This window comes from Lithobates pipiens, unplaced genomic scaffold, assembly GCF_037356315.1.
Source record: "Lithobates pipiens isolate NorthernLeopardFrog02 unplaced genomic scaffold, aLitPip1_a1.2 Scaffold_19, whole genome shotgun sequence".
NCBI classification, from domain to species: Eukaryota; Metazoa; Chordata; class Amphibia; order Anura; family Ranidae; genus Lithobates; species Lithobates pipiens.
In genome coordinates, this window is record NW_027507764.1 from 306,110,006 (window position 1) to 306,137,249 (window position 27,244).

At 41.0% G+C, this 27,244-nt stretch overlaps 1 protein-coding gene across 1 annotated transcript in view; it reads right to left on the reverse strand.

The window, feature by feature from the left end:
- Positions 1–1,034: 1,034 nt before the first annotated feature.
- The window catches only part of CDH18 (cadherin 18), a 965,040-nt gene continuing 938,830 nt past the window's right edge, over positions 1,035–27,244 (reverse strand). The window contains exons 10-12 of the mRNA XM_077492030.1: positions 14,042–14,159; positions 5,971–6,222; positions 1,035–1,759 (exon numbers count right to left, since the gene is read on the reverse strand). Of these exons, the coding sequence (XP_077348156.1) occupies positions 1,269–1,759; positions 5,971–6,222; positions 14,042–14,159 (861 nt within the window). The 3' untranslated portion in view covers positions 1,035–1,268. The remainder of the gene's footprint in view (positions 1,760–5,970; positions 6,223–14,041; positions 14,160–27,244) is intronic.

Genomic DNA, 27,244 nt, shown 5'->3' on the forward strand with positions numbered 1-27,244 from the left:
CTTTAGTCTGTCTTCACCAAACTGTTTGCGGGCTTACTTGTGCATCATCTTTAGAAGAGGCTTCCTTCTGGGATGACAGCCATGCAGACCAATTTGATGCAGTGTGCTGCACATGGTCTGAGCACTGACAGGCTGAACCCCCACCCCTCAACCTCTGCAGCAATGCTGGCAGCACTCATACATCTATTTCCCAAAGACAACCTCTGGATATGACGCTGAGCACATTCACTCAACTTCTATGGGTGACCATGGAGAGGGCTGTTCTGAGTGGAACCTGTAATGTTCAACCACTGTATGGTCTTGGCCACTGTGATATAGCTCAGTTTCAGGGTCTTGGCAATATTCTTATAGCCTAGGCCATCTTTATGCAGGGCAAGAATTCTTTTTTTCAGATCCTCCCAGAGTACTTTGCCATGAGGTGCTTCCAGTAACCAATATAAGAGCGTGAAAGCAATAACACCAACATTTAACACACCTGCTCCCCATTGACACCTGATACCTTATAACACTAATGAGTCACATGACACCAGGGAGGGAAAATGGCTAATTTGGCCCAATTTTGACATTTTCACTTAGGGGTGTACTCAGTTTTGTTGCCAGTGGTTTAGACATTAATGGCTGTGTGTTGAGCTATTTTGAGAGGACAGAAAATGTACACTGTTATACAAGCTGTATATTCACTACTTTACATTGTAGCAAAAGGTCACCACTTCAGTGTTGTCACATGAAAAGATATAATTGAATATTTACAAAAATGTGAGCGGTGTACTCACTTTTTTGAGATACTATATATATGTATATCTATCTATCTATCTATCTATCTATATATATATATATATATATATATTTATATATATATATATATATATATATATATATATATATATATATTTATATATTTATATATATATTTATATAGTATTCCATAATATATGCCCCATTTAAGCTCAGTGCACAGGCAGCATTTTTTTTCATTCTGGCATAAAAATGTTTTAATAAGTAGTAAAATATAAATGGTTTGCTTATTTTGCATATCCTGTATGGATGTGGAACTGCCGACTTTATTGATCAATTAAAAAATATACACAAGGGAAAATAGTTTTTGCTTCTGTATTTTTTCAAAATCTGAAACCCAGTTTTATATATGAAAATGGCACTTGCTTCTACAGTAAAAGTGAACAGCTTGCTGAGTTCCAAGTATGAATTTATTGTTTTTCTTGTGGTTATGCTTCAAGTTGATTTGTAAATAAAACAGTTTTTGTATTAAACTATGTTGTTCTTTCAGATTCCTTTTCTCCATAGAGTTCCGCTAGTTTTTTAAACTCTGGTCCCCAGTCATCCAGATAAGTATAATCCTGGTCAGATGGTGTCCCTAATGAATCTAGAGAGCTGATAGATCCTTCTTCAGACCTTTGGCCCTCATAAGCATATGTCTGTAAAGAGTCGTATGGAGGAACACTTGGGTCACGATCTGCCTCAGCCAGCTTTTGATTGAGAAATTCCTGAACATTGATTGTTTCGATATCAGACTGATCTTGGTGTCTTGGAGTACACATTACTTCTGGCCTTACATCCCTTCTGTATTTTAAATCCTCTGCAGCTGATGGGTTGCGTAGTGCGGAAATGTCAAAAGCCTCTGTGTCTTCTTCTCCACCACCTTCATCATCATAAGTAACCACATTTTCACGGACATCTTCTTCAGAAATTATTAAAGGTTCTTTTTTTCCTCTTCGTAGTGTTATAAAGAGAACTACAATGGCTAAAAAAAAATAAAAATAAGGACAAAGGTATGTTAAATACATACTTTGAACTTGTATGCTATGTTCTATATTTTGACACATATTGTTAAAAGCAATGATAACGAACAACTTTTAACATATTGTTAAAAGCAATGATAACGAACAGGTAAAACGAACAAGATAAACTTCTCATGAGTGTTCTAATGGGTGTTTTTTTTTAAATAATTAGTTACTTTGAATATTCAGAGACCCCCAGCCACTAAAAACGAACCCTTGCTGTGTTTGCACTCTCTTAGGCGGCGTACACACGCGGGGACTGTCTGCCGAAACTAAGTTCGTCAAACAGTCCGCTCAAACTTTTGAATGAACGAACACGCCCACACACGGCACTTTTTGAGCGGACAAATACGGCAAACTTTGTTCGTCGTACTAAGTCCACGCAACTTTTGAAATGAGCGGACTCGCCCACACACGAGGCAACAGTCCGCTCATTTCGAGCGCGTGTCAAGGTAGGCGGGGTAGCTCCGCCGCCTGGAATGGACTTAAAGGGGAACCCCAACGCCGAAAAAAATCGGCGTGGGGTCCCCCCAAAGTCCACAACAGACCCTTGTCCGAGCACGCTACCCGGCCGGCCAGGAAAGGGGGGCGAGCGAGCGCGCCCCCCCTCCTTAGCCGTACCAGGCCGCGTGCCCTCAACATGGGGGGTGCCTTGGGGAAGGGGGGGCCGCGCGGCCCCCCCACCCCAAAGCACCTTGTCCCCATGTTGATGAGGACAAGGGCCTCTTCCCGACAACCCTGGCCATTGGTTGTCGGGGTCTGCGGGCGGGGGGCTTATCGGAATCCGGGAGCCCCCTTTAATAAGGGGGCCCCCGGATACCGGCCCCCCACCCTATGTGAATGAGTATGGGGTACAATGTACTCCTACCCATTCACCTGTAAAATAAAAGTACCCCAAAAAAAAACACAACACACGAGATAAAATATTTTATTGCACAGCTCCGGGGTCTTCGGGGGTCTTCTCGCCGGACTCCTCCGCTATCTTCTTGTAGCTCTTTTGCTAGCGGAGGAGTCCGGCTTTCTTCCTCACCGCTGGCCTCTTCTCCCGACTTCGGGGGTCTTGTCCCCCTTTTCCGGTCTTCTGTCGCCGCTGTCGCCGCCGCCTTCCGTTCTTCTTCTTCATCTTGTTCTTCTTGTTCTTCTCCAGGAGATGTTGACACGTCGCTCTCTCCGGCCAGAATGCCAGAGCCGCGCTGTGCGGACACTTATATAGTGACAATGGGGCGGTGTCACAGGGTATATGTCACATGGGTTGGTCACATGGGTTGATGTCACATGGGGACTATGACATCGTAAGGGGGCGGGGTCACCATGTGACCAACCCATGTGACATATACCATGTGACACCGCCCCATTGTCACTATATAAGTGGCCGCTCAGCGCGGCTCTGGCATTCCGGCCGGAGAGAGCGACGTGCCAACATCTCCTGGAGAAGAACAAGAAGAACAAGAAGAACGGAAGGCGGCGGCGACAGCGGCGACAGAAGACCGGGCCACCGCCTGCAAAAGAGCTATAAGAAGGCGCGGTGGCCCGGCAGAAGAACCGAAGAGGGGGACAAGACCCCCGAAGTTGGGAGAAGAGGCCGGCGGTGAGGAAGAAAGCCGGACTCCTCCGCTAGCAAAAGAGCTACAAGAAGATAGCGGAGGAGTCCGGCGAGAAGACCCCCGAAGACGGAAGACCCCGGAGCTGTGCAATAAAATATTTTATCTCGTGTGTTGTGTTTTTTTTTGGGGTACTTTTATTTTACAGGTGAATGGGTAGGGGTACATTGTACCCCATACTCATTCACATAGGGTGGGGGGCCGGTATCCGGGGGCCCCCTTATTAAAGGGGGCTCCCGGATTCCGATAAGCCCCCCGCCCACAGACCCCGACAACCAACGGCCAGGGTTGTCGGGAAGAGGCCCTTGTCCTCATCAACATGGGGACAAGGTGCTTTGGGGTGGGGGAGCCGCGCGGCCCCCCCTTCCCCAAGGCACCCCCCATGTTGAGGGCACGCAGCCTGGTACGGCTCAGGAGGGGGGCGCGCTCGCTCGCCCCCCTTTCCTGGCCGGCCGGGTAGCGTGCTCGGACAAGGGTCTGTTGTGGACTTTGGGGGGACCCCCACGCCGATTTTTTTCGGCGTTGGGGTTCCCCTTTAAGTCCATTCCAGGCGGCGGAGCCCGCGACGTCTCTGTCGCGGGCCCCGCCTACCTGCACACGCGCTCGAAATGAGCAGACTTCCCTCCGAGCGGGAACAGTTTGCTCATTTCGAAAGTGGCCTACACACGGGCGGACTGTTCGCTCAAACCAAGTTTCAGCGGACAGTTTTTCGGAATTTCCGAAAAACTTTGTTCGTCAAACTGTCCGCTGAAACTGTCCGCTGAAGCCCCACACACGAGCGGACTGTCCGCTGAAACACTGTTCAGCGGACAAAGTTGAGCCAACAGTCCGCCCGTGTGTACGCGGCCTTACAGCTCTGCTCCTCCATCCCAGTGTAATCTTGGTGTTGGAGTTTACACAGGATTAACAATCTGCTACCCTTCCTGATGTAAGACTGTAAGCACTGGAAGATACTTCTTCATACCCAGAATCCTCAGATATTTCCAAGGTCTCTAACAGAGGAACTGAATCCTTAAATCTGGCATCTGCATATAGAATATTTAATACAGGTATTTTCAGAAATCCTTTAGATGCATTCATTCATAAAATGCAAGAAAACCTTTCCTTTCTGTCTCTCCAAGCCTTTCTTTCAACATATTACCTTTTGAATTTGCTTTAACCCCTTCCCACCCAGGATCAGCAACCATCTAACTGGGCCTTTATGCCCTTAATTCCTAATCATGTGACCATTAATTAATTAATCTCAATGGTTCCTGATAACTACTAGAGACCAGGAGCTGTCTTTGGCACCTCAGTCTCTTTGCCATAAGAAGCAGTGGAGGCATTCTCATCATAGCAACCATGGCCATTTATAAATGCATATGAGCAGTATGTGGTTATTAAAGCCCAGATTACTTGCTGCTGCACATATGACATATGACATGTTTTAACTCCCTTCTCAAAAGCACACATATTCTTTAAAATCTGTAAATATGTTTGTTAACAATGAGGTGAGTTCTCTGTTGTGAACATATGACATAATGTTAAATACTGTAACTGTGTAAAATTGTGTCTTTATTGTTTGCTGTTTTATCTGAAAAAGCAGCATAGTAGAGACAGAATTACTTGTCGTAAAAACATACTACACATTTCCAATGCATTTTTCATGTCCTTTATCATTATCCAAGACAAAGGTGTTTGTTTATAAAAATGCAGTGTTTTTTGTGGAATTATTATTTTTTTTTTCATTTGAAATAGCTAGCTTATTGCCTTTACTACTAATTAGAGAGAAAATATGAAAAAACTGAGCTGACCAACATTGTAGAAAGTACAACTTTTAAAGAGGGTGTGCTACACATAAAAACTCCTTGAATTGAACATTTGTCTGCTTTCTTCTATATCTACGCTATATACTTCTGAATCTGAATGAATTGCCTATTACATAGTAAGGTACATCTATTTAGTATAGTGCGCACACACATTTATTAGCACAGAACATGTTTATTGTGAGCTTCCTAAATTCTGCCGAAATGATCTGCATCCACCCATAGATAATGTAATAGCTTTTGCAGTGGCAATTGACAAACAGGAACGGAGAAGTAGAATATTATAGCCAGCATTTCTTGAGAAATGTACGTTTGACGATATGTTTGCCATATACTGCCATTCGGTTTTAACTTAGGCTGCAGCACTAATATTTGATTTTCTGTTTTGCATGATGGGTACATTTTAAAGCAGCTATAATAGTTAGCTCAATATTACACCTGAGAGAACACTATTGATACAACATTTTGTTTGCAAAAAAATCTGAGATATACAAGAATTGCAAATGTAAAAAGCCAGGTTTATAAATCTGTTTTTATTCTTGCATTTTTTGTGTAAATATCTATTATAGTTCACAAAACATAATCAATAGACTGTCACTGTTATCCAGATGTTGCAGGTTTAATTAACAAGTCTGCACACTATTTAAGATTTATTTATTTTTTTAACCATATGGTAGTGTGTTTATTTTCAAAATTGTATCATCTCCATGACAAATAATTCTAACTAAACAAAGACCAAGTTAGGTAATCAATGGCATCATAACTCACCAAGTAGAATGACAACACAGAGCAAAATTGCAATTAAGGCTCCAGTGCTAAGTCCAGCAGATGAGAGAAAGGCTTCGGCATGACAAGTTCGCACTCGGCCATCTCTTTCACATGCACATACTCTAATTGTCAATGTGCTGGTGCTACTTAAAGATGGGCTTCCTCCATCAGCAACAACAACAGGAAAATAATAAATGTCCTGTGATGTTCTACTAAACCTTCGCCTCCTTGCTACAATGCTTGCTGTGTTATCTAATAAAAACAAGAGAGAAAAGATAATAATATAATTTCCATAAAAATATTTTTTACTTGTTATGATGTTAGTAATTCACATATCCCTTACAAAATACTCATGTAGGAAACAATAATTTGTTAAAGGTAGGTTCCAATCAAACACGTTTTAGTTTCCATGATTTCGAGCAAGTTGACAAGACTTCTGATATATGCTATAAGGACTAATAGGAATTTCACAGAAAAAAATTAATTATCACTGAAATGTTGTTAATAAAATGTTTTATATATATATATATATATATATATATATATATATATATATATACACATATATATATATATATATATATATATATATATATATATATATAAAAATGAGTGTTATGGGATTGGGTAAGCAAAGCCATTTCACACCTCTTCATCGTTATTTTATTTATTTACCACACACGGCAAACATGACCACATACAATGTGAAAATAAAGTCTATCTTCAGCCAAATTTCATCTTGGAGCGCTAAAAGCAAACGTATTATATTTTTTAAAGTTTTCTTTCTTTTCTTTTTAAAGCCAGGAGTGTGAAACTCACCTAAGACCTCATCATTATGTGATATTGTGATATGTGATGAGGTAAACAAAGCTATTTTACACCCCATAGGTTTTTTTTTGTTGTTTTTTTTTTTTTTTTTTACTACAGAATGCATTATCAGTGATCATTATCACATATGATGTGAAAGAAAAACAATGAAAAAATGAAGGCCAATCTTCAAGCTCAAATTGCTTCCTTTTTATTCTGGCACATTTTGTTGTAATTTGATGTTTTTTACACAGTAAGGGAAATGCACCCAAAAAACTTATATAACAATAACATGCATCAAGTAAAATGGCAACATGCTAAACATGTGGCTTTTATATACAAACTAAAGTCATGTGATCAGCACATCCTTACTTGACCTACTGATAATTGGCTTTTTTTTACAAACAAAAGTTATCTCACACAGTTATGGGGTTGCTGCATGGCATAGCTACAGTTTTTAAACGAAATCTAAACAAACTAAATGTTGATAATAAACATCTCCTTACCCTGTGCTGGTCTGCTGATTACTTGGAACTACTTCCAACTAATCGGATTGGCCACTCATTAAATAATGGTGTCCTAATCTGCACATACACACATCTCGATAATTGTCTTATCCGTCCAAAATCATCTACAATTAACATACTTTGGTTCACGTTCTTCAAGCATAATGAAAAATCTCCAAGTAATGCATTTCAGTCTCTAATTGCATTGGAACCCTTCTTATTGCTTGCCTATTAAAGGCTAAATTCACCTATTGGAACATGTTACATGCTTCACCTGTATTCTGCAGCTTCTGCAGCCTCTCCCCCAAACTCCCTGCCTCAGCATGGCAGAGAGTTTCTTGTGAATCTATAGACTAGAACTAACATTAGCCTCCATGGTTGATATTTGTAATTCTGAATGAACTGCGAGGGTACTGATGAGCTCTCTCATAGTTCACATGCCTGACAGCTTGTAAACAGTCAGCCCATATCAGAGGTATGGGCTAAAAGCTGAAGGACTTGTCTGCAGCAGTTGGATATTACATTCCTGATCCATTTATCATGTCTGCAATGTTTTCCAGGCTTCTGCAGAAAAAAATAATAAATGCACATTTTTTTATGCAAAAATATATGCATTTATTTTTTCTTTAAAGTTGAACGTATCCTTTACTATGTCTTAATCCTGAATTATATGTTTTATGGTAAACTTCATACAGTAAATCTTTGTATTATGGGCTTTGTACAGTTATAAAGTGTAGCTGATGCTATCTAAAGTTTGTGTCCATCATTAGTGGAAAAATCCTGATTATATTTTTTTTCTCAATTACTGATTCAATTTAACTTAGCCGAATAGATAGTTTTAACACTGTGAAGCCAGTTCAGTTTGTTTTTGGCATAGAAACTGGGTGGTTTACGTGTTAATTATTTCAGAGGATGGTCTGATATGTTTGTTGATGACATGGTAAGATAAGTATATATTTTAGGAGATAACAGAATTAAAGGTTTAGGTGAGGCATTAGGATTGAGGTAAGGATGTATTTTGAATAAGATACTTTTTATTGAGTTTAGATTTTTTCCTTGTGTACATATACAAATAGAACGCAAAACACACACAAAAAAAAAATGAAGAATAAGAAAACTTGTTCCGATATGTAGCATCCATCACTAAAGAATATTGTTATTGCATCACAATTAGTAATACAATTAAATTAAATTCCCCACTGTAGACCACTCATAGAACAGTAACACTATCGACAGAGTCAGGGAGATAATCCACACTAGTGAGGACTACGTATGGGGAGGAAGGTCAAAAGAACAAAATCTTAAATTTATTCAAACAGCTCCTATGATTATAAGTGATTTGTTCTCCATCCAGCACAGCATTCATCACCATGCACCATTGGGCACAGGCTGGTGGATTATGCAGAAATATGCCCGTCAGGGCAAATTTAGGATCATGAATCAATTGATTCAAAGTATTCAAAGTTCCAATAAAATTCTAAATATATCTATCCAAAATTGAAATAATATGGAACAGTGCCAAAACATGTGAATTAACTTGCCCCTATGTACCCTACAACAAAGGCAATTAGGTGAAGGTAGGCAACCCCAAGAAAACTATTTTTGAGGGGTATAATAGACTCTATGAGAAATAAAAGCTGTGTCAGCCTTTGAGAGAGGGAAAGCAACATTTCTGGAAGGAGCTCTCACGCCGCTGTCCACTGATCCTCATCTAGATATCCTATATCTTGACTGCATATCAGTCTACATTTAATCAAGGCTTTAGAAACTAACTGACCACAATAAAGCTTCATAAAAAGCACCAATTAAACCCTATTTAGAATCAGATGGTGTCACCACCATGGGCGTCCGCAGGAGGAGGCAAGGGGGGTCAAGTGCCCCCCCTGGATTAAGAAAGGTGTCTATCTACACACTAGGGAGAAAAGTGCAGGGAAGAAAGAAAAACATGATCAGAGAACGTTCACTTCACCAGAGCTCAGCCTTATTTATTGTTGAGCTGACACCTGGACTTCCTTCCCTGCTGTCACAGGGTGCCTGATTGCTCTTATTTTCTGTTATCAGCGAACTACTTGTGGAATGTGTCTCCAATTGCTGGACTGCAGACCTGACAGCATAGACTGTGTATCTCCTTACACTGTCATCCTAGTTGGACATCAGGCTGAACCTACTGTTATCATGTGAAGTGATTTAACACTTTACTTCACTGCATGCTTCTACTCTGAAAAGATATATGCTTGGATCGCTTTTCAGAGCTATTTAAGAGGTGGTGAGGAGGCAATATGTTGCCTTCTCACCACCTGATTTAACCCAATAATTTCCATATAGTGGCCACTTTGAACTGCATTATTCTTTTTCATAGCACCACCCACTAAAAGCAACATGCTGTTTAACCAGTTCTATCAGTGCTGCCAATCAGTGCCACCTATTAGTGCCCCCTATCAGTGACCATCAGTGCTGCCTATCAGTCACCATCAGTGCCTCTTTATCAGTGTCCATCAGTGAAGGAGAAAAACTATTTATTTGAAAAATGTAATAATAGAAGTTAAGCAAAACTTGTCAGAATTTGTTTTTGTTTAGCAAAAAATAAAAACACCAGTGGTGATTTAATACCACCAAAAAAAGCTCTATTTGTGTGAAAAAATAATAAAAATGTTATTTGGGTACAGTGTTGCATGACTGCACAACTGTCATTCAAAGTGCGACAGCGCTGAAACCTGAAAATTGGCCTGGGCAGGAAAGGGGTGAAAATGCCCTGTAGGCAAGTGGTTAAGCACAGCAACATAGCATAAAGATGTTATTGTGCCCATAAAGCTGCTGTTGTGCTCATATAAAATTTAAGATCTCCATTGGCTTAAACCAATGCTGCACCATGCAGTTGTCGTTTTTCTGTAATTGTTTGATTGCCTAAGGCCCATTTCACACTGGGGTGGTGTGGCCATTGGCGGTAAAGTGCCGCTATTTTTAGTGGCGCTTTACCGTCATTTTAGCGGCAGTATGCAGCCGCTAGCGGGGCGGCTTTAAGGGATAAAACCGAAAAAGGGGCAGTGGCGCTTTTCTGGCGGTATAGCCGCGCTGCCCCATTGATTTCAATGGGTGGGAGCAGTTTAGGGGCGGTGAATACACCGCTCCTTCACCGCTCCAAAGATGTGGCTAGCAGGACTTTTTTCACCGTCCTGCCAGCGCACCGCTCCACTGTGAAAGCCCTCCAGCTTTCACACTGATGTGAAATGGGCCGGTTTTTTCAGGTGCTACACAGGCGCTATTTTTAGCGCTGTAGCGCCTGAAAACCCCCCAGTGTGAAAAGGGCCTTATTGTATGTTTATTTATACCTTCACTTGCTGTGGTCACAGCATATTTTGCATGGTTTTGTATGTGGCTCAGATCACCACTGCAAAGCCAGGTACATTCTCCCTCGCAAAAAGTGCCAAATGTGGCAGTGGAAGGGGGAGGGTTATCACACTTTATGTGATAATAACTAAGCCCCTCACCTTCATGAAATTGTTGAAAAGGGGCAGAGCACGGATGACCTTAAAATGACACCCCCCTGAAAAAAGTTCTGCGGATGCCCATGGTCACCACCATAGAAAGAATGTTCAAAAAATGGGAATGTATGGGATTCAACTGTGTCTGAGATTGTAGTGCATGACGAAGTTGTAAATACTCTAAAAATTCTCTATTAAACAAGTGGTACTGCCCTACAATAAGACCAAAAGATAGTATATTACCTTCCTTATACAACTGATTACAGTAAACAAGACCGGATTGTTTCCAACACACAAAACCAGTCAGTTTATTTACTTCTGGAAGATTCATATTATTCCAGATAGGCACATACTGCACGTAGATTGAATGACCAATAGTGGTACGCGCAGCCTCCCAAACCTTATGAATCAACAAGAAGGTTGGGGAGGAAGGGTGCACCCAAAAATGACCTGCCTCCAACAATGAAACAAGGTAGTCTTTGGATAAAAAACCTCCCTGGATTGGATTGTGAAGGTCAATTTCCACCCACCCTGCCATCTGTTGCATCCGAGATGTCAAGAAATAAAATCTGACATTGGGAACTGCCAATCTACCATCATACTTAGGAAGCTGTAAAGCACTCCTAGCATTCCCATGATTCTATATAAGTTCTCAAAATAACATATAATGAAGTTGAGGCTTCCACCCCCCCGCCACTGACAATGGCAATATGGCGATTTATACCAGGCAGCACTAACTATGCATGTTCCATAATAATAGAAGAATATTCAGATTTAGATAATCTGCCACATTAGGGACATATCCACTCCCAAATATTACCAGCACTTTTTGAGAAGCTTCTACTGGGAGGGGCTCTCTAATGGGATCTAGAAGCATCATCACAGACTTGTCCCAAATAATAGAAGTGCCCTTCACCCTCGTAATGGAGCCATTGGCTATTGCATTAAGAACAAGAGGTACAGGGATTTAAAAGAAAGATGGAAAAGGAAAAGGTTGCCATGTATGCAGATGATGTATTACTGTTCTTTGGGGATACACAGTCCTCTTTGGAGGCAGCTATGGGGATGGTCAAAGATTGTTTGATACTTTTCCGGGTTGGCAATCAATTGGGAAAAGTCTGTACTTTTGCCAATAGATCCTCTTATAGAACCACTTCTGCAACAGGTAACCCAAATAAGAGTGATTAGTCAAATGAGATATCTGGGTATCAACATGACAAGGAATCCAAAGCAGTTCATAGCATGAAATATAGTCCTACTTATGGTATGCCTGAGGCAGAAGAGTAGGGTGTGGAATCAACTACCTCTCTCGGTAGCTGGACGGTGCAATCTAATTAAGATGGTGTGGATGCCGCAAATACTATATGTAATACACAACTCGCCAGTATGGATTCCAAAACACTGGTTTAAAAAATTAGATAGCATATTTAGAGAATTCATTTGGAAAAACTGAGTGGTAAGAATCTGTCTACAGACACTACAGCAGCCGGGAGAGGTGGGAGGTTTGGCATTGCCAAATCCATGATATTATTTTTTGGCAGCACAAATACAGTATATAAGCGGAAGCAATTTATCAGGAGAAACGGAGGTAGGAAATAAGTTATTGCTGAATGATACCTGTCATAGAACAGTAGTGGGTGTGGTGGAAGCGGATTCCTTTGGATCCAGATGTCCAACAACCCAATTAATTGTGAAGAGGTGGGAATCTGTTAAGATCAAGCTGGGCTATGATGGATTCTCTGAGTTTTCCCCTCTATGGGATAATAAAAACCTAAAGGAACTTAAGGTAATGGGGAAAAATAGAGGAATGGTATCGGAAATGGCATCCACTACCTAGCACAGTTCTATAGGACAGGTAGACTGAAATCATTTCAGGAGATAAGTGAAGAATATGAGGTCCCAAACTGATTATTTTATAGACATTTGCAAGTTAGGCATGCACTTGATACACAATTTAGAGAGAGGGTACCAGAGAGGAGTGAAATGCCCTCTCTTAAGGAGTTGGTTAAGGCGAAAAACAGCTAAAGGGCTAATTTCAGATATGTATGAACATATAAGAGGAGCAGGACAGGAAGTAGAGGTAGAACCTAGTAATAGGGGTTAAGTGGGAGAAGGACGTGGGGTCAAAAATGGAGGAGCAATGGAGGTGGGTTTTGGCATTGGGACCTAAGGTCTCGCTCTCCCCCTCACAGATCGTATCCCATTTATACCTGGTACATATGTCATATTACACACCCGAAAAGTTGTTTATGTTTGGGAGGAGACCGAATGCAGAGTGTCAAAGGTGTGGGAACAGGAGGGGAGATTTGGTGCATATGATCTGGCGATGTCCCAAGCTATATATAGATATTGAAGAGCAATAATAAGAAAAATAAATTTGGTGTTTGGGACATCCTTGGATACGGAGGCCAAGGTTTGCCTTCTGGGTCTAATAGAAGAGGAAGGCGTATTAGGATTTACACAGATAGCAATAACTAGATGTTTGTTTCAAGGAAGGAAACAAATTGCATATAAGTGGCAAGAAAAAAAATCCCCCAACGGTAGCAGAAATATATATATATATATATATAAGAAGAGGGGTAACTATAATAAATTTGAGAGAATATGGAAACGATGGTTGGAGTCGGAATAATTTGAAATACATAGATGTGAATGAGGAAGAGAGGGAGAAAGGTTGTGTATGTAAGATGAATGGGAGGAATGTAAGGGGAAAGGGGAGGGAAATATGGTTTGTTTCCTTGCTCCTTTTGATTTTTCTTTTGCTCCTTGCTTTGTGAAATGTATATTACTTAATTAATGTAGTTATAAGAATGGAACAAAATTGTATTTTCTTAATAAAAAGTAATTGATTAAAAAAAAAAGAGAAAACCCAGAAAATCTCCTGTATCATCCATGTACAGTGCTATCTTATCTTGCCTCAAAGATTGCTGAAAGCTCACTATTTGTGAGGACTGTCGAAAAGCTGCAGCCAAAGGCTAAGGCAAGCAATCCCATAATGCAATACAGTGCCTCAACAAACTATATAGAGGTGCACTGCATTGTACTGTGGGACGTCCTGAAAGTGTTCCTAGGCATCATATTTGATAAATCAGAGAGAAGTGCACTGCAAGCATCTCCTGATTTTGGGGCCTCTAAGCACTGGATATTCCAACAAAGTTTTACCATTTGACAACTTGTTTTGTATAGTATTCTGGCATGCATTTTTTTTATTTAAATAATGATACCTACTGCATCAGCTATGAGGAAAGCAGAAATGTAAAACAACAATTAAAATACCTTCATTATTCCTTAGAGTAAAGTTTGGGTTTGGTGCATGTCCCTCTTCAAGCGAAAAATAAAAATGTTGTCCATTTGCAGAGTCATCTTTATCTATGGCTGTAAGAGTGTAAATAACCTAGAAGACAAAATAAGTAATACATTTAATACAATTGTACTATTAATAAATGGCAAAAGCCAGTTCACTTTATTATTTTTCTATATCCATTTTTTAAGTTGGCATCTACTTCCTGGTTTAGATGCTAGTCCACTTTTAACACTGCACAAAGCACAATGCTTTTATGAAAACTTCTCCAGAGATTCCTGAAGTTATTATTTGGCTTGAAGATGCCATTGTAAGGGTTATTTAAAGGTAAATTAGTAATCAATGTCACTCAAAGCGGTAGTAAACCCGCACATTTTTTTATTTTTTTTTTAAACCTGCAAAGCAAAAGGCATAATGAGCTAGTATGCACCGCATACTAGCTCATTATGAAATACTTACCTTAGAACGAGGCCCCGACATCTGGCCCGATCCGTTTCCTTCCGGTTATCACGGCTCCGGCGCTGTGAGTGGCCGGAGCCACGATATCGTCACTCCCGTGCATGCGCGTGGGAGATTTCCTTCCGGCCGGCCGGCCACTGTCGGATTTTCAGGCCGAGAATCCCCTTGTGCGCATGTGCCGCTGCAGTCAGCGGCGCATACCGAGGGGAATATCTCCTAAACCGTACAGGTTTAGGAGATATTTTTTTACCTACAGGTAAGCCTTATTATAGGCTTTCCTGTAGGTAAAAGTTAAAAAATCAAGTATACAACCACTTTAACTAGTACCAAGCCCAAAGCCACACCCCCTTTGTTATGTGATCCTGGTTTTACGTATGCAGTACCTCTCATGTGATCTTGCCATGCTGGTCAGGTGACCACATACATTATGAAGATTGAAAACCACCAATATATGCAATTTTAGATTGTGAAGTTTTGTGCATTGGTGCCTGCCAAGAGTTCCATTTGTATTTTTAGGACTCTACATCAATTTGCAGAGGGGTAGACCTGCTTGATTATTTTCAAAATTATGAATTGCAATACCAGTAATAAATTAAATGTAATGGGAAAATTAGATGTAAATACTACTTCATGACGTCCTTCTTCCAGACCTGCCCCTAACTTTAATGCAACTCAAGGTTGGACAGACCCTCTTCCACCTAGAGCATTCCCTTTTTATTTTTATATACATACCTTTTTTTGGCATTGTCTTAAGTGCAGTCATGTGATGTCCTCAGGTCCTCAGGTACATGTTTTCAAGCCTGATGCACTCAACAGTTACATAAGATTTATTAATGTTTAAATTCAGTTGGAAAAAAGGTGAATTATGGGTAAAAGTTGATTGAATCTTGTGTGAAAATAATGTATGAATAGTTTTATTACCTGTTGATCCTGTAGGTCTGATATTTTTCAACTTCCTTTCACATGCTTTTAAGCAAATTTGCAGTTAGAGGGTTGAGATAATTCATATAACACTGACAGGGTTGCTTACAATATTTGGTCTTATTCATTTAGGCAAAACCCTTATCCAAAGTGGGAAAACACTGTTTCTGTAACTGCCTAGCAGGTGTTAGCTAGAATTAGACTTTATTTTAATGGCCGGATAACCAGGTGAAAATAGAGTAAAAAAGCCTAAAAAATAAATTGAGTCACCACATCTAAGGATTCATAAGCCAGTCTTCCTCTCGTGGGTTTTAGGTTCAACACAGGTTTCATCTCCAATTCTGTGCTCAGAATGCCTGTTACTTTCCCCATCCCTAGGTTGAGTTTGAAAGCCTCAACCTACTTGCAGTGCCCATGACTTTTACTCCCCTAACTTGTATTCAATTATATTTTGACACCCCCTCCATTCTCTTTTCCATAGCTCTTGAGAAGATGTGTATACCAGCTTTAAGATCCACAACACAAACCCAAGAAATGTGTCTTATGCATACCATTATTAGCACCTCTCCTTGCTCTGTCCCTCACCCATCCCAATGTTAGGTTCAATGACTATTGAACGTTTCCAGGTATGGACATAAATGCCCTGTCCACATAAGCATTAACACTTTTATTAATCAAAAATGAGTGTACAATTTACACAATTCATGGCAACTGTCTTTTTTTTTCCATACCACTTTTATTTATTGACAACTGATTTAATTATTGGTTTGTATGCATTTTCACTTTTACGTTTGATAAACGACATTAAGGCTGTTCAGTACCCTCTGGTTTGACTCTTTTAGATTTGTTTACAAAATGTGCTGTTTTCTGGTGGAGGCTTGCTTAAAGCAAATACTGTAAGACACACATTACCGCTCAGCTATCAATCAGTTTGTAATGGTAATCATAGAGTGCTGTCCAGACAAGTCAACTTGTGGGTTGTTACTGCTATAAATGGAGTTGTGGCCTAAGGACAATGCTTGTTAAGGTTTCTGTGTTTAGTGTTCTAACTTTAAAATGTGACAGCATTCAAATGTCACTGAAATGAGTGTCTAAAGGTGTTGAGGAGGTAATGCAATAATTTCTGCTTACAACTACATATTTAAATGTCAATGAACATATTGACTGTATTTTATGTTGGGTTAGACAACTTCAAGTATAAGTGTCACTCGTTTTATACATATCCTTTCTGATTTCATCAGCACTATGTATGCAGCATATGTACTTACACTGACTTATAACACCTTCTTCATCTCCAAATATGTTAATTGTCTCATCTATTCCAAACTATGCTTTCTTATTCTGACTGCTGGGTACATTTCACTGAATCCACAGAAATAACAGTTCAAAAATTAAACAATAGAAAAACAAATGCATTTTGTATGTGTAAATTATAGAATAGAGGAGTATGCAGCAAATCGGTACTCACACGAATCTGTTCACTTATGTATAGCTATTAAAGAAGTTAGGAGAAGACCTGACAAGAACAAGGGAAACCAAATGTGGCACTTGCCAAGCTAAGCAAGTTGATGACACCAGTTGCATACCTATGGGGGTGTGGTTCATTCCAGGTACTACCACTTGCAGGGCGCTTCAATGTGACAGTGGTGTGCTGGTTAGTGGTGTTTTGGTTCTCTGCATTCCAGCAACCACCAATGAAAGAAACCTATATCCAGTATTCAATCAAACTATTTGATGCCACCAGAGCTTCTGCAATGTCCCACAAGTATCCAAAAGAGATTTCCAGATAGCAGAGAGAGAGAGGGGTGATTGACATTGTGCTCTGAGGCACGGTTACCACAGTAATGGTGTTCGTTGTAATTGCACAGTGACAGTGCACAACAAAGTGTTTTTTTTGTTCTTTACAGAGTACTCCACTGGACCACCAGATAATTTAAGAGACACATTACAGCCACTGGCCACAAATTCCAGCCAGCCCCTAACCGCCAATGCGATGCTTGGGGGGTGTTATTGTTCCAACCAGATTCTGACCACTACTCCTGGTGAGGTTATTGTTCCAGGCAACCAGCTAGCCAGACAGTGCTCCGGAGGTATTTCTGCAGGTAGCTACTGAAGCCACTCCAAATACTGCCTGGTCACACATGTTTAAGCAAATCCTAAGAGGTAAAGCAATGAAGTGCTATACATTTTCATGTATAAACAAAGTATGTTGTTAAATTTAAGACCATCAGTCAGCTCTATGGTAAACTAAAAGTGTGGTGGTGCATTGATATGTCTGCCAAAATGTGCTTGAGCTATTGCTTGTTCTGCCTATGCATAACAAACTATGTTCACCACAAAGCTAGCTGAATGTCAGTGATTCTGTACACACCAATGCATGTTACTAATACAAAGTTACTAATTGTGTTTTTTTAAATGTACCTGATCACTTCCTGTCAAACTCTGTGGCCTTGTACACATGGAATGTTCAGCACCTATAAGCTGTGTATATGTAAGCAGCTACTGAGATCCACAATACAAATTATATAATATTTGTCAAAGGAAGCACAATTCATTGTACTATTTCCTTTGTCAACACACACCTGCATTTTAAATTACTGTAAATACATAAAAACTTGGCTGCATTTTAACAAACTGCAACCTTTGATTATAGAGACCTATAACTCCCACAATAGTTCAGTTCAGGTAAACAGCCACTGAACAACTTATGTGGATTTTAGCTTTAGGCAAACTGATTTCAAGATTTCCTTTTACGCAGACTTTGACATGTCCATTGCAAAGCATTTCCCTCTTGATCTATGTGCTTTTAAGATTTTGTGTCTTTTTGAACTGGCTATTAACCATAGAAAATTTATATCATTTCAAATAAATGTGTCTGGTCCTCAAGTTTTATGGCTAACATTGATTGCTAGATTTTTTTCACAGCACAAGGATTTCTGCAAAGGCCCTATAAAAACAATCTTAGAGCAGCAGCATTGCAGTACACCAACATGTCCATTTTGCATTTCAGAATTCTGTAACAGATTCAATATCTGTGCTTTGGTGTAGAATAAGCCATAACTACTAATCAAAACCCAATTTTAATTGTGCAGTTTGTTTAATTTCTTCTTGAATGTTTTTTTCTTGTAACTAAGTGGGCCACAGAATATTGTACTGATAATGAATAGTGGGAGGGAAGTCTAAGAATAAGTTATGGAGCAGTAAACAATTGCTATCTAGTCTTGGTCAGCTACAGCAATTTACAAAAAAATAAAAAATATAGGTTATGATATGCAGCACTGGGATGTTTTTCTACATATCTATTTGTTTATTTATTGAAATTGATCATTTAACCAGCACCAGGATACACAGGAATATTAAAAAGACATTCAAATAAATATTTCCTATAGCAAGTGCAGAATTACGGTTTTAAGCTTCATTCACATATGGGCCTGCGATTATGGAACAAGGTAAAATCGCAGAAAAACACACAAAGCACATTTGGGTTCCATTATTGTTAATGGCATCCCAAATGTGCAAAAGAAATTGGCTTTTTATCATGTGACAAAACACATGCAAAATGCTCAAAAACTTGCTTTGCAAAAATGTGCCAAAGTTGGTTTCAAAAAAAGTTGTGAATACAAGTGCAAACATTCAAAAGCAACCACAATTGGAAGCTCTGATCGGGGCAATCTTGTAAGAACAAAATCCCAGAAAGCTCAATACGATAAAATCATGTGCTAATTTATTAATAACATGTAATGAATAAATGAATAGTTAAAATCTCCTTGCATAGATGGGACGACTAAATATCATGAAGGGGGTCCATTTTCACTAAAAACTATTGCAAACCCACCAATGGCAACTTGTACTTACACTATACTAGTTGCCCCCATCCTTCTTGAATAAAAAATATCTCAAGTGGACAAAGGCTAAAGATTTAAAAGGCTAAGGAGAAACTGTACTAACCGTTGGGAGTACGAATCACAGAGTGTGTCCCTAAAAAAACAAGATTTTGCAAAAGGGATACCCAGCAGAATTAATACAAATGGCTCATGATAAGTTTTTGGAAACTGCACCACCTCCTAAGATTCATGAAAAGCCAGATGCTAACACCATCAGATTTCTCACTGAATATAACAGCAAATATAGATCCATTCAGAGTTTTGTCAAAAAATATTGGCATATTCTGCATACGGATCCAAAATTAGGATCTATTCTACCCTCAGCTTCACAGGTGACGTTCAAAAGAACACACACTCTTAAGAACATTGTTGCCCCTAACATCAAAAAAATCCCCAAAGGGAGAGAGTCATGGACATTAGGTCCTATTTTGACAGTAAAACTGGTATATTCCAGTGTAAGAAAAAGGAATGTTTGACCTGCCAGTTCATCCAGCATGGTCAATCCACCTTTTCTGATAGGGCTGGTAACAAATATGATATAAATCAATTTATCACCTGTTCCACTGAGTATGTGGTATACATACTTATATGCCCTTGCAGCTTGCTATATGTTATAGCTATATCTCTCACTGAAGAGTCCTCCCCTGGTCGCGTGTAGAGTTGCTGGGCCTCTCCAAAACCCGAGATGGAACCGGAACACCTTAGAATCCTCCTTTCAGTTATTGCACCTCAAACTAGCCAGGCTCGGAAACGGATGGATCCGCACCCCAGGCGATGAGGGCCCCTGGGGGCTGGTCAGGAGGACAAGGACCATGGAGTCAACAACAGCTTCTGGACTGGAACCCCGAACCACCTCACTAAGGCAAATTAAGTACCCCTTCCCTGATTACTCAGTGAGACAAACGCGCCCACTGATTGGTTCTAAGATAGAGATTGGTACCCAATGCGTCCAATCAGATTGAGTTCTATAGCCTCCCACAGGCGTACAACCCTACCTATGACCAGGCAGAACTTCTATACAGCCCAGCCAAACTGATGCCAAAGTACAATTTAACACAATTAACCCCAAAACTCACTACAGTTTTGGGCAAAAACTAAATTTAAACACATAGCACATAACCCGTTAGGAGTTCTGGCGCTACACACTCCCCTCGGCCATTGAGACGATGTCCTCATCGTCTCGCTAAGGAGAAAAAACTCCCTAACACTACACAAATGTTGTTAAGCACCTGAGCATTTGAAGGTGTTGGGGTGGGGAAGGAAAGGGAAAAAGTAACAACAGGTCTCAGATTTTTTCACAGTAAAACATTTCACATCAGAAGAATGTACACATATCACCCAGTCCTATCTATCTATACCACCCACTCTCCAGCAGCTTGACAGATGATCTCGGTGAATCCTGAAAAAGAACACAACAGCAATACGAACACATTACACTATTTATTAGAAAGCAGAATTCTATCCCAGACTCAGTAGAATTCTCTTCTCTAAGTTCAAAACGTTTTCTTTTTCCTAAAACAACTAAGTGCTTAAATTAGCTTTTTCCTAAAAACAAAGAACCACTGTGTTTTGCGCTGACCCACACCACCAAGTGGTCAGAGCCGCTGTAACTAACTTTTCTTTAAGATAAGTACTGTGACCCAGTTGGTAATCTTGACACGCAGCCCTCTTGTTAGCTGACCTGCCTAAAATACCCACAGTTCTTATACTTTTTAAGAAGAATGCCATGAAGAGGGAGAAGAACTCTTTTTGCAATCAAAGGCCAAAAAAAAGCGGTTCACCAGTAAAACCAGGGAACAGTCTCTTCCATGTTCATCCACGGTAGTGATAAAGTATATGGCACTGTCTTTATCTGACCTGCAAACAGTGGTGGCTGGTGATAAAAAATTATGGGGGGGGGCGCACACCCCTCCAAGTCCCTACCTACCCATCCTCTGCTGTCATGGCTCCTAATACCCGAAAAAATACACAGAGCGCACAGTACATACAGAGCACACAATGCATACAGAGAACACACAGTACATACACAACAGATACAATACACACAGTACATACACAGAACACACACAGTACATACAATACATACACAGAACACACACAGGGCGCACAGTACACACAATACATACAACACATACGATACACACACACAGAACACACAGTACATACAGAACATACAGTACATACAATACATACACAGTACATACACAGAACACACATAGTACATACAATACACACACACACACACACACACGACGCACAGTACACACAATACATACACAGAACACACAATACATACACAGTACATACAATACACACACACAGAACATACGATACACACACACAGAACACACAGAACACACGATACACACACACAGAACACACAGTACATACGATACACACACACAGAACACACAGTACATACGATACACACACACAGAACACACAGTACATACAACACACACACAGTACATACAATACATACACACACACACACACACACACACACACACACACACACACACACACACAGTACATATACAGAACACACAGAACATACAATACACACAACACACAGTACATATAATACACACACAGAACACACACAGTACATAATATACACACAGTACATACACAGAACACACACAGTACATACAATACACACAGACACACACACATACACACACACACACAGAACACCCAGTACATACAATACACACACATACACAGAACACACTTCTTCCCAGCCTGAATGTCCGTTTTTGAGTTTTCCCTATTTTAAAACAACCTGTTGCTGTGAAGCTTCCCCATCTTATCACAGAGTCCCACAAAGTAGGCAGCTGCCATGCCATGAGTTACTGCATCCGGAGCAGTTTACCTGAAGGGGGGTGAAGAGCAGAGTGACATACAGAGTTCTGATGATATCAGCCGATTTGTGAGCAAAATTCAGTGGAGTAAATGCAGGAGGGTTATAATCACACTTGCATTAAATTTTTTGGAATGTGTAGTGAAAAGGGGGGGGGGGGGGATCTAATCTGGCTTCACCAACAGCTGAATAGATGAAAAGTAAAAGTAATCCTCGGGTGACATAAAAATGTGATCTTTCCACACAAGCAGGCTTACAGGCAAAACACTCACTTGCCTTTGCATGGACAGGAATCTCCACAATAAAATTCTCCTGGTGGGAGTGAGGACAGCTTCGTAAACTCAACAGCGGCCCGTCCATTCCTGGTCTCTCCCTCTGATCAGACAGGTATTAGTCCTCACGGCGGCCATTTTTTGTAGCCCGCCTGAAGTGATTTGTTCTCACACTGAGAACAAAGCACTCGGTCGGGCGGATGCTGGTCAGCGCAATCGTTTGCACCACAAAGCATCTCAAAACCCCGCCAATGAAGCACCGCGTCTGCAATCTCGTGATTGCATTGACGTGGCACTTTCCATAGTGCACAGTGTCCAGCACCCAAAAACAGTCCACTTAGGTAAAGGAAATAAAAAAATAAAAAATAAATAAAAATCTGAAAGGGGCCATTTAATGGACGGGCCGCCACTGCCTGCAAATTACCACTTTGTCCGCATAAATGTGCCGAACATAGCTCCAGTGTTGTAGACATCCCAGAAAACATTCATACATTTCCTGGCAGAATGTGAAGTGACTTTGGAACTTTAAGATAGTCCCAGACATCCTCCGCATTACCACTTCTCATGATTTTCCTCAATAATGACTATGATTTCCCTGGGCACATAAGGAAATTCAAGTCGATACTCTGTTACTGCCCGCTTGTTCAAAAGTCTCAGACCTGGCAAGTCTTGGCAAATTGTGAGCAGTTCCATCCCCAGGGGTATGCACAAATTCAGGGACTTTTTCACTAGGGCCGTAGCATCCTTTGTAAGTGTTGGTAAGTTTACAGGTTTTGGCAACAATGCACTACTAACAGATGGGGTCTCTGCCCGTGGCATCGCGTCCCCTGAGGTAAGGTCTAGCCAGCCCGAAATGTCAGCACAGGTAGTGGCCTCATCATCCCCACATGCCCATAACAGTTCCTGAGACATTCCGCAAACAGCTTCTCAGCTTCAGAAGAGGAATAGGATGAATCTAAATCAGAGTCCAGTGATCCCTCTATTAACACATAACCCCATTTAGTCCCTTTCCCCACAAGTTCCCCATGTTGTTCACCAGTAAATTGGGATGATTTCTCATGGGTGATCGCTTTCTTCTGATGAGTTGCAACCGGACTGGGGTGTGGTCCTTTCTTACGGTTACGGGAAGGCTTTGACGTACCCACTTTCTCCAGGGCAGGCATAGTAGTGGACGAAGCTGTGTCCATGACCTCGGGAGTAGATTCTCTGACCCGAGAAGAAGCAATGAGCTTGTTTAAGGCACCAGAAACGGTGGATGAAGCCAGAAAAGTAGGCATCACAGCCAGAGCATACACAACAGCCTCCTCGGTTGCCACGCTCGTGGCCCAGTCCATATGGTAGGCCCGAGGTGATTCAGTAGACTGCTGAACTTTAAAAGCATAGTCCCTGCACCTCCGACAGCGAGCAAATGGCCGAGGACTTGCAATCAGGCCATCACAACCTCCACAAAGTATACCGAGGGCCTCAATATCCCCAGGGGTATAGAGTATGAACTTCCCCTGCGGCAGCAGGTGGATTGCTGTGTCTGTCAATACGGTGCCAGGCATCTGTATACTGGTAGGACCTCTGACCAATGGCATCCTAGGTCCTGGAACAAATGGCACACCAGGGGCATGGAATATAATGCAGCTCAGCAAGCATGCCCAACTCCACTCTCTTGCTGCGACACACACACACGCGGTGCCTCGTGCTGGAAGATGAAACAGGTGTAGACTCCTCCCACTGGTTCCTCCAGTTGCACAATTTCACTGGCTTTTTTGTAGGACTCCTCCCACGCTTACACACCACAGTGAAAGTCTTTGCCTTAGTAAAGATTCCAATAAAGTCATATGTAACAAACTCACATGTATGTCTTTCTCCATTGCGGAGGTAACAGCAAATCCTGGACTACAAGTCCCCACATGTAGCACTAACCCCCAAAGGAGCTGCTGAATTTTTCTGGGCTTACCGATTACCTCCTCCAGCTAGCACTCATTGTCCTTGTCTAGGGGTTCCCAGGGTTGATAACCCAGTAACTGTAGAGACTGACACTTGAATTCCTTGTTAGGATTTTTATTTTGCCTAAAACGGTTGAACAAATTCAGTCTCTAAGCTGGGAATAGAGGGTATCAGGGTAGAGTTTAGCTCAGGTGCTTGGAACTGCTGACTTCAATAAAAGTCTCTCTCTATGTACACAATCCAGGGAACAGCAGCTCACAACTGGACTCTTTAACTGTTGGATAAATCCTTAAGTTTGGGTTTAGCAGCCAACAGGTAATTCTAGCATTCAAAGTCTCTCATACAAACTTGGTTGGAAACTTAGTTACAACTGGAAGGGTAGAAGTAGGAACTTTTCTTACTGTACCAGAATCATTCAGCCAGTCTGGCAATACTGTAAGAATTGTGGATTCAATCAATTTCCATGGCAGCTCAGCTTCAAGGCTCTTACTGAGCAGCGAGCCTTGTGCATGGCTCTCTCACTGAAGAGTCCTCCCCTGGTCACGTGTAGAGTTGCTGGGCCTCTACAAAACCCGAGACGGCACCAGAACACCTTAGAATCCTCCTTCCATTTACTGCGCCTTGGAATAGCCAGTTCTGAGGCTCGGAAATGGATGGATCCGCACCCCAGGCCATGAGGGCCCCTGGGAGCTGGTCAGGAGGATGAGGACCACGGAGTCAGCAACAACTTCTGGACTAGAATCCCGAACCACGTGACTTCGGCACCTTAAGTACCCCTTCCCGGATTATGCAGCCCACTGATTGGTTCCGAGATAGAGATTGCTACCCAATGCGTCCAACCAGACTGCTTTCTATAGCCTCTCACAGGTGTCCAACCACAACTATGACCAGGCAGAACTTCTATACAGCCCAGCCAAACTGATGCCAAAGTACAATTTAACACAATTAACCCCAAAACTCACTACAGTTTTGGGCAAAAACTAAATTTAAACACATAGCACATACCCGTTAGGAGTACCGGCGCTACATATACATATGTACACACATATATAGATCATTTTATATATATATATATATATATATATATATATATATATATATATATACAGTGGTGTGAAAAAGTGTTTGCCCCCTTCCTCATTTCCTGTTCCTTTGCATGTTTGTCACACTTAAGTGTTTCGGAACATCAAACCAATTTAAACAATAGTCAAGGACAACACAAGTAAACACAAAATGCAATTTGTAAATTAAGGTGTTTTTATTAAAGGTGAAAAAAAATCCAAACCATCATGGCCCTGTGTGAAAAAGTGATTGCCCCCCTTGTTAAAACATACTATAACTGTGGTTGTCCACACCTGAGTTCAATTTCTCTAGCCACACCCAGGCCTCATTATTGGCACACCTGTTCGCAATCAAGGCATCACTTAAATAGGAGCTGCTTGACACAGTAAGGTCCACCAGAAGATCCTTAAAAGCTACACATCATGCCGAGACCCAAAGAAATTCAGGAACAATTGAGAAAGAAAGTAATTGAGATCTATCAGTCTGGAAAGGGTTATAAAGCCATTTCCAAAGCTTTGGGAATCCAGCGAACCACAGTGAGAGCCATTATCCACAAATGGCGAAGACATGGAACAGTGGTGAACCTTCCCAGGAGTGGCCGGCCGCCCAAAATTACCCCAAGAGCGCAGCGACGACTCATCCAAGAGGTCACAAAAGACCCCACAACAACGTCCAAGGAACTGCAGGCCTCACTTGCCTCAGTTAAGGTCAGCGTTCATGCCTCCACCATCAGGAAAAGACTGGGCAAAAATGGCCTGCATGGCAGAGTTCCAAGGAGAAAACCACTGCTGAGCAAAAAGAACATCAAAGCTCGTCTCAATTTCTCCACAACACATCTTGATGATCCCCAAGACTTTTGGGACAACATTCTGTGGACCGATGAGACAAAAGTGGAACTCTTTGGAAGGTGTGTGTCCAAGTATATCTGGCGTAGAAGGAACACTGCATTTCATAAAAAGAACATTATACCAACAGTAAAATATGGTGGTGGTAGTGTGATGGTCTGGGGCTGTTTTGCTGCTTCAGGACCTGGAAGACTTGCCGTGATAAAAGGAACTATGAATTCTGCTGTCTACCAAGAGATCCTGAAGGAGAATGTCCGACCATCTGTTCGTGCACTGAAACTAACTTGGGTTCTGCAGCAGGACAATGATCCTAAACACACCAGCAAGTCCACCACCGAATGGCTGAAAAAAAACAAAATGAAGACTTTGGAGTGGCCTAGCCAAAGTCCTGACCTGAATCCTATTGAGATGTTGTGGTATGACCTTAAAAAGGCCGTTCATGCTCGAAAACCCTCTAATGTAACTGAATTAGGACAATTCTGCAAAGATGAGTGGGCCAAAATTCCTCCAGGACGCTGTAAAAGCCTCATTGCACGTTATCGCAAACGCTTGGTTGCAGTTGTTGCTGCTAAGGGTGGCCCAACCAGTTATTAGGTTTAGGGGGCAATCACTTTTTCACACAGGGCCATGATGGTTTGGATTTTTTTTCACCTTTAATAATAAACACCTTCATTTACAAATTGCATTTTGTGTTTACTTGTGTTGTCCTTGACTATTGTTTAAATTGGTTTGATGTTCCGAAACACTTAAGTGTGACAAACATGCAAAGGAACAGGAAATGAGGAAGGGGGCAAACACTTTTTCACACCACTGTATATATATATATATATATATATATATATATATATATATATATATATTTTTTTTTTTTTTTTTTTTTTTCACCTTTTTTTCTTTTTCTTTTTATCATATATCATTATAGATTTAATTTATT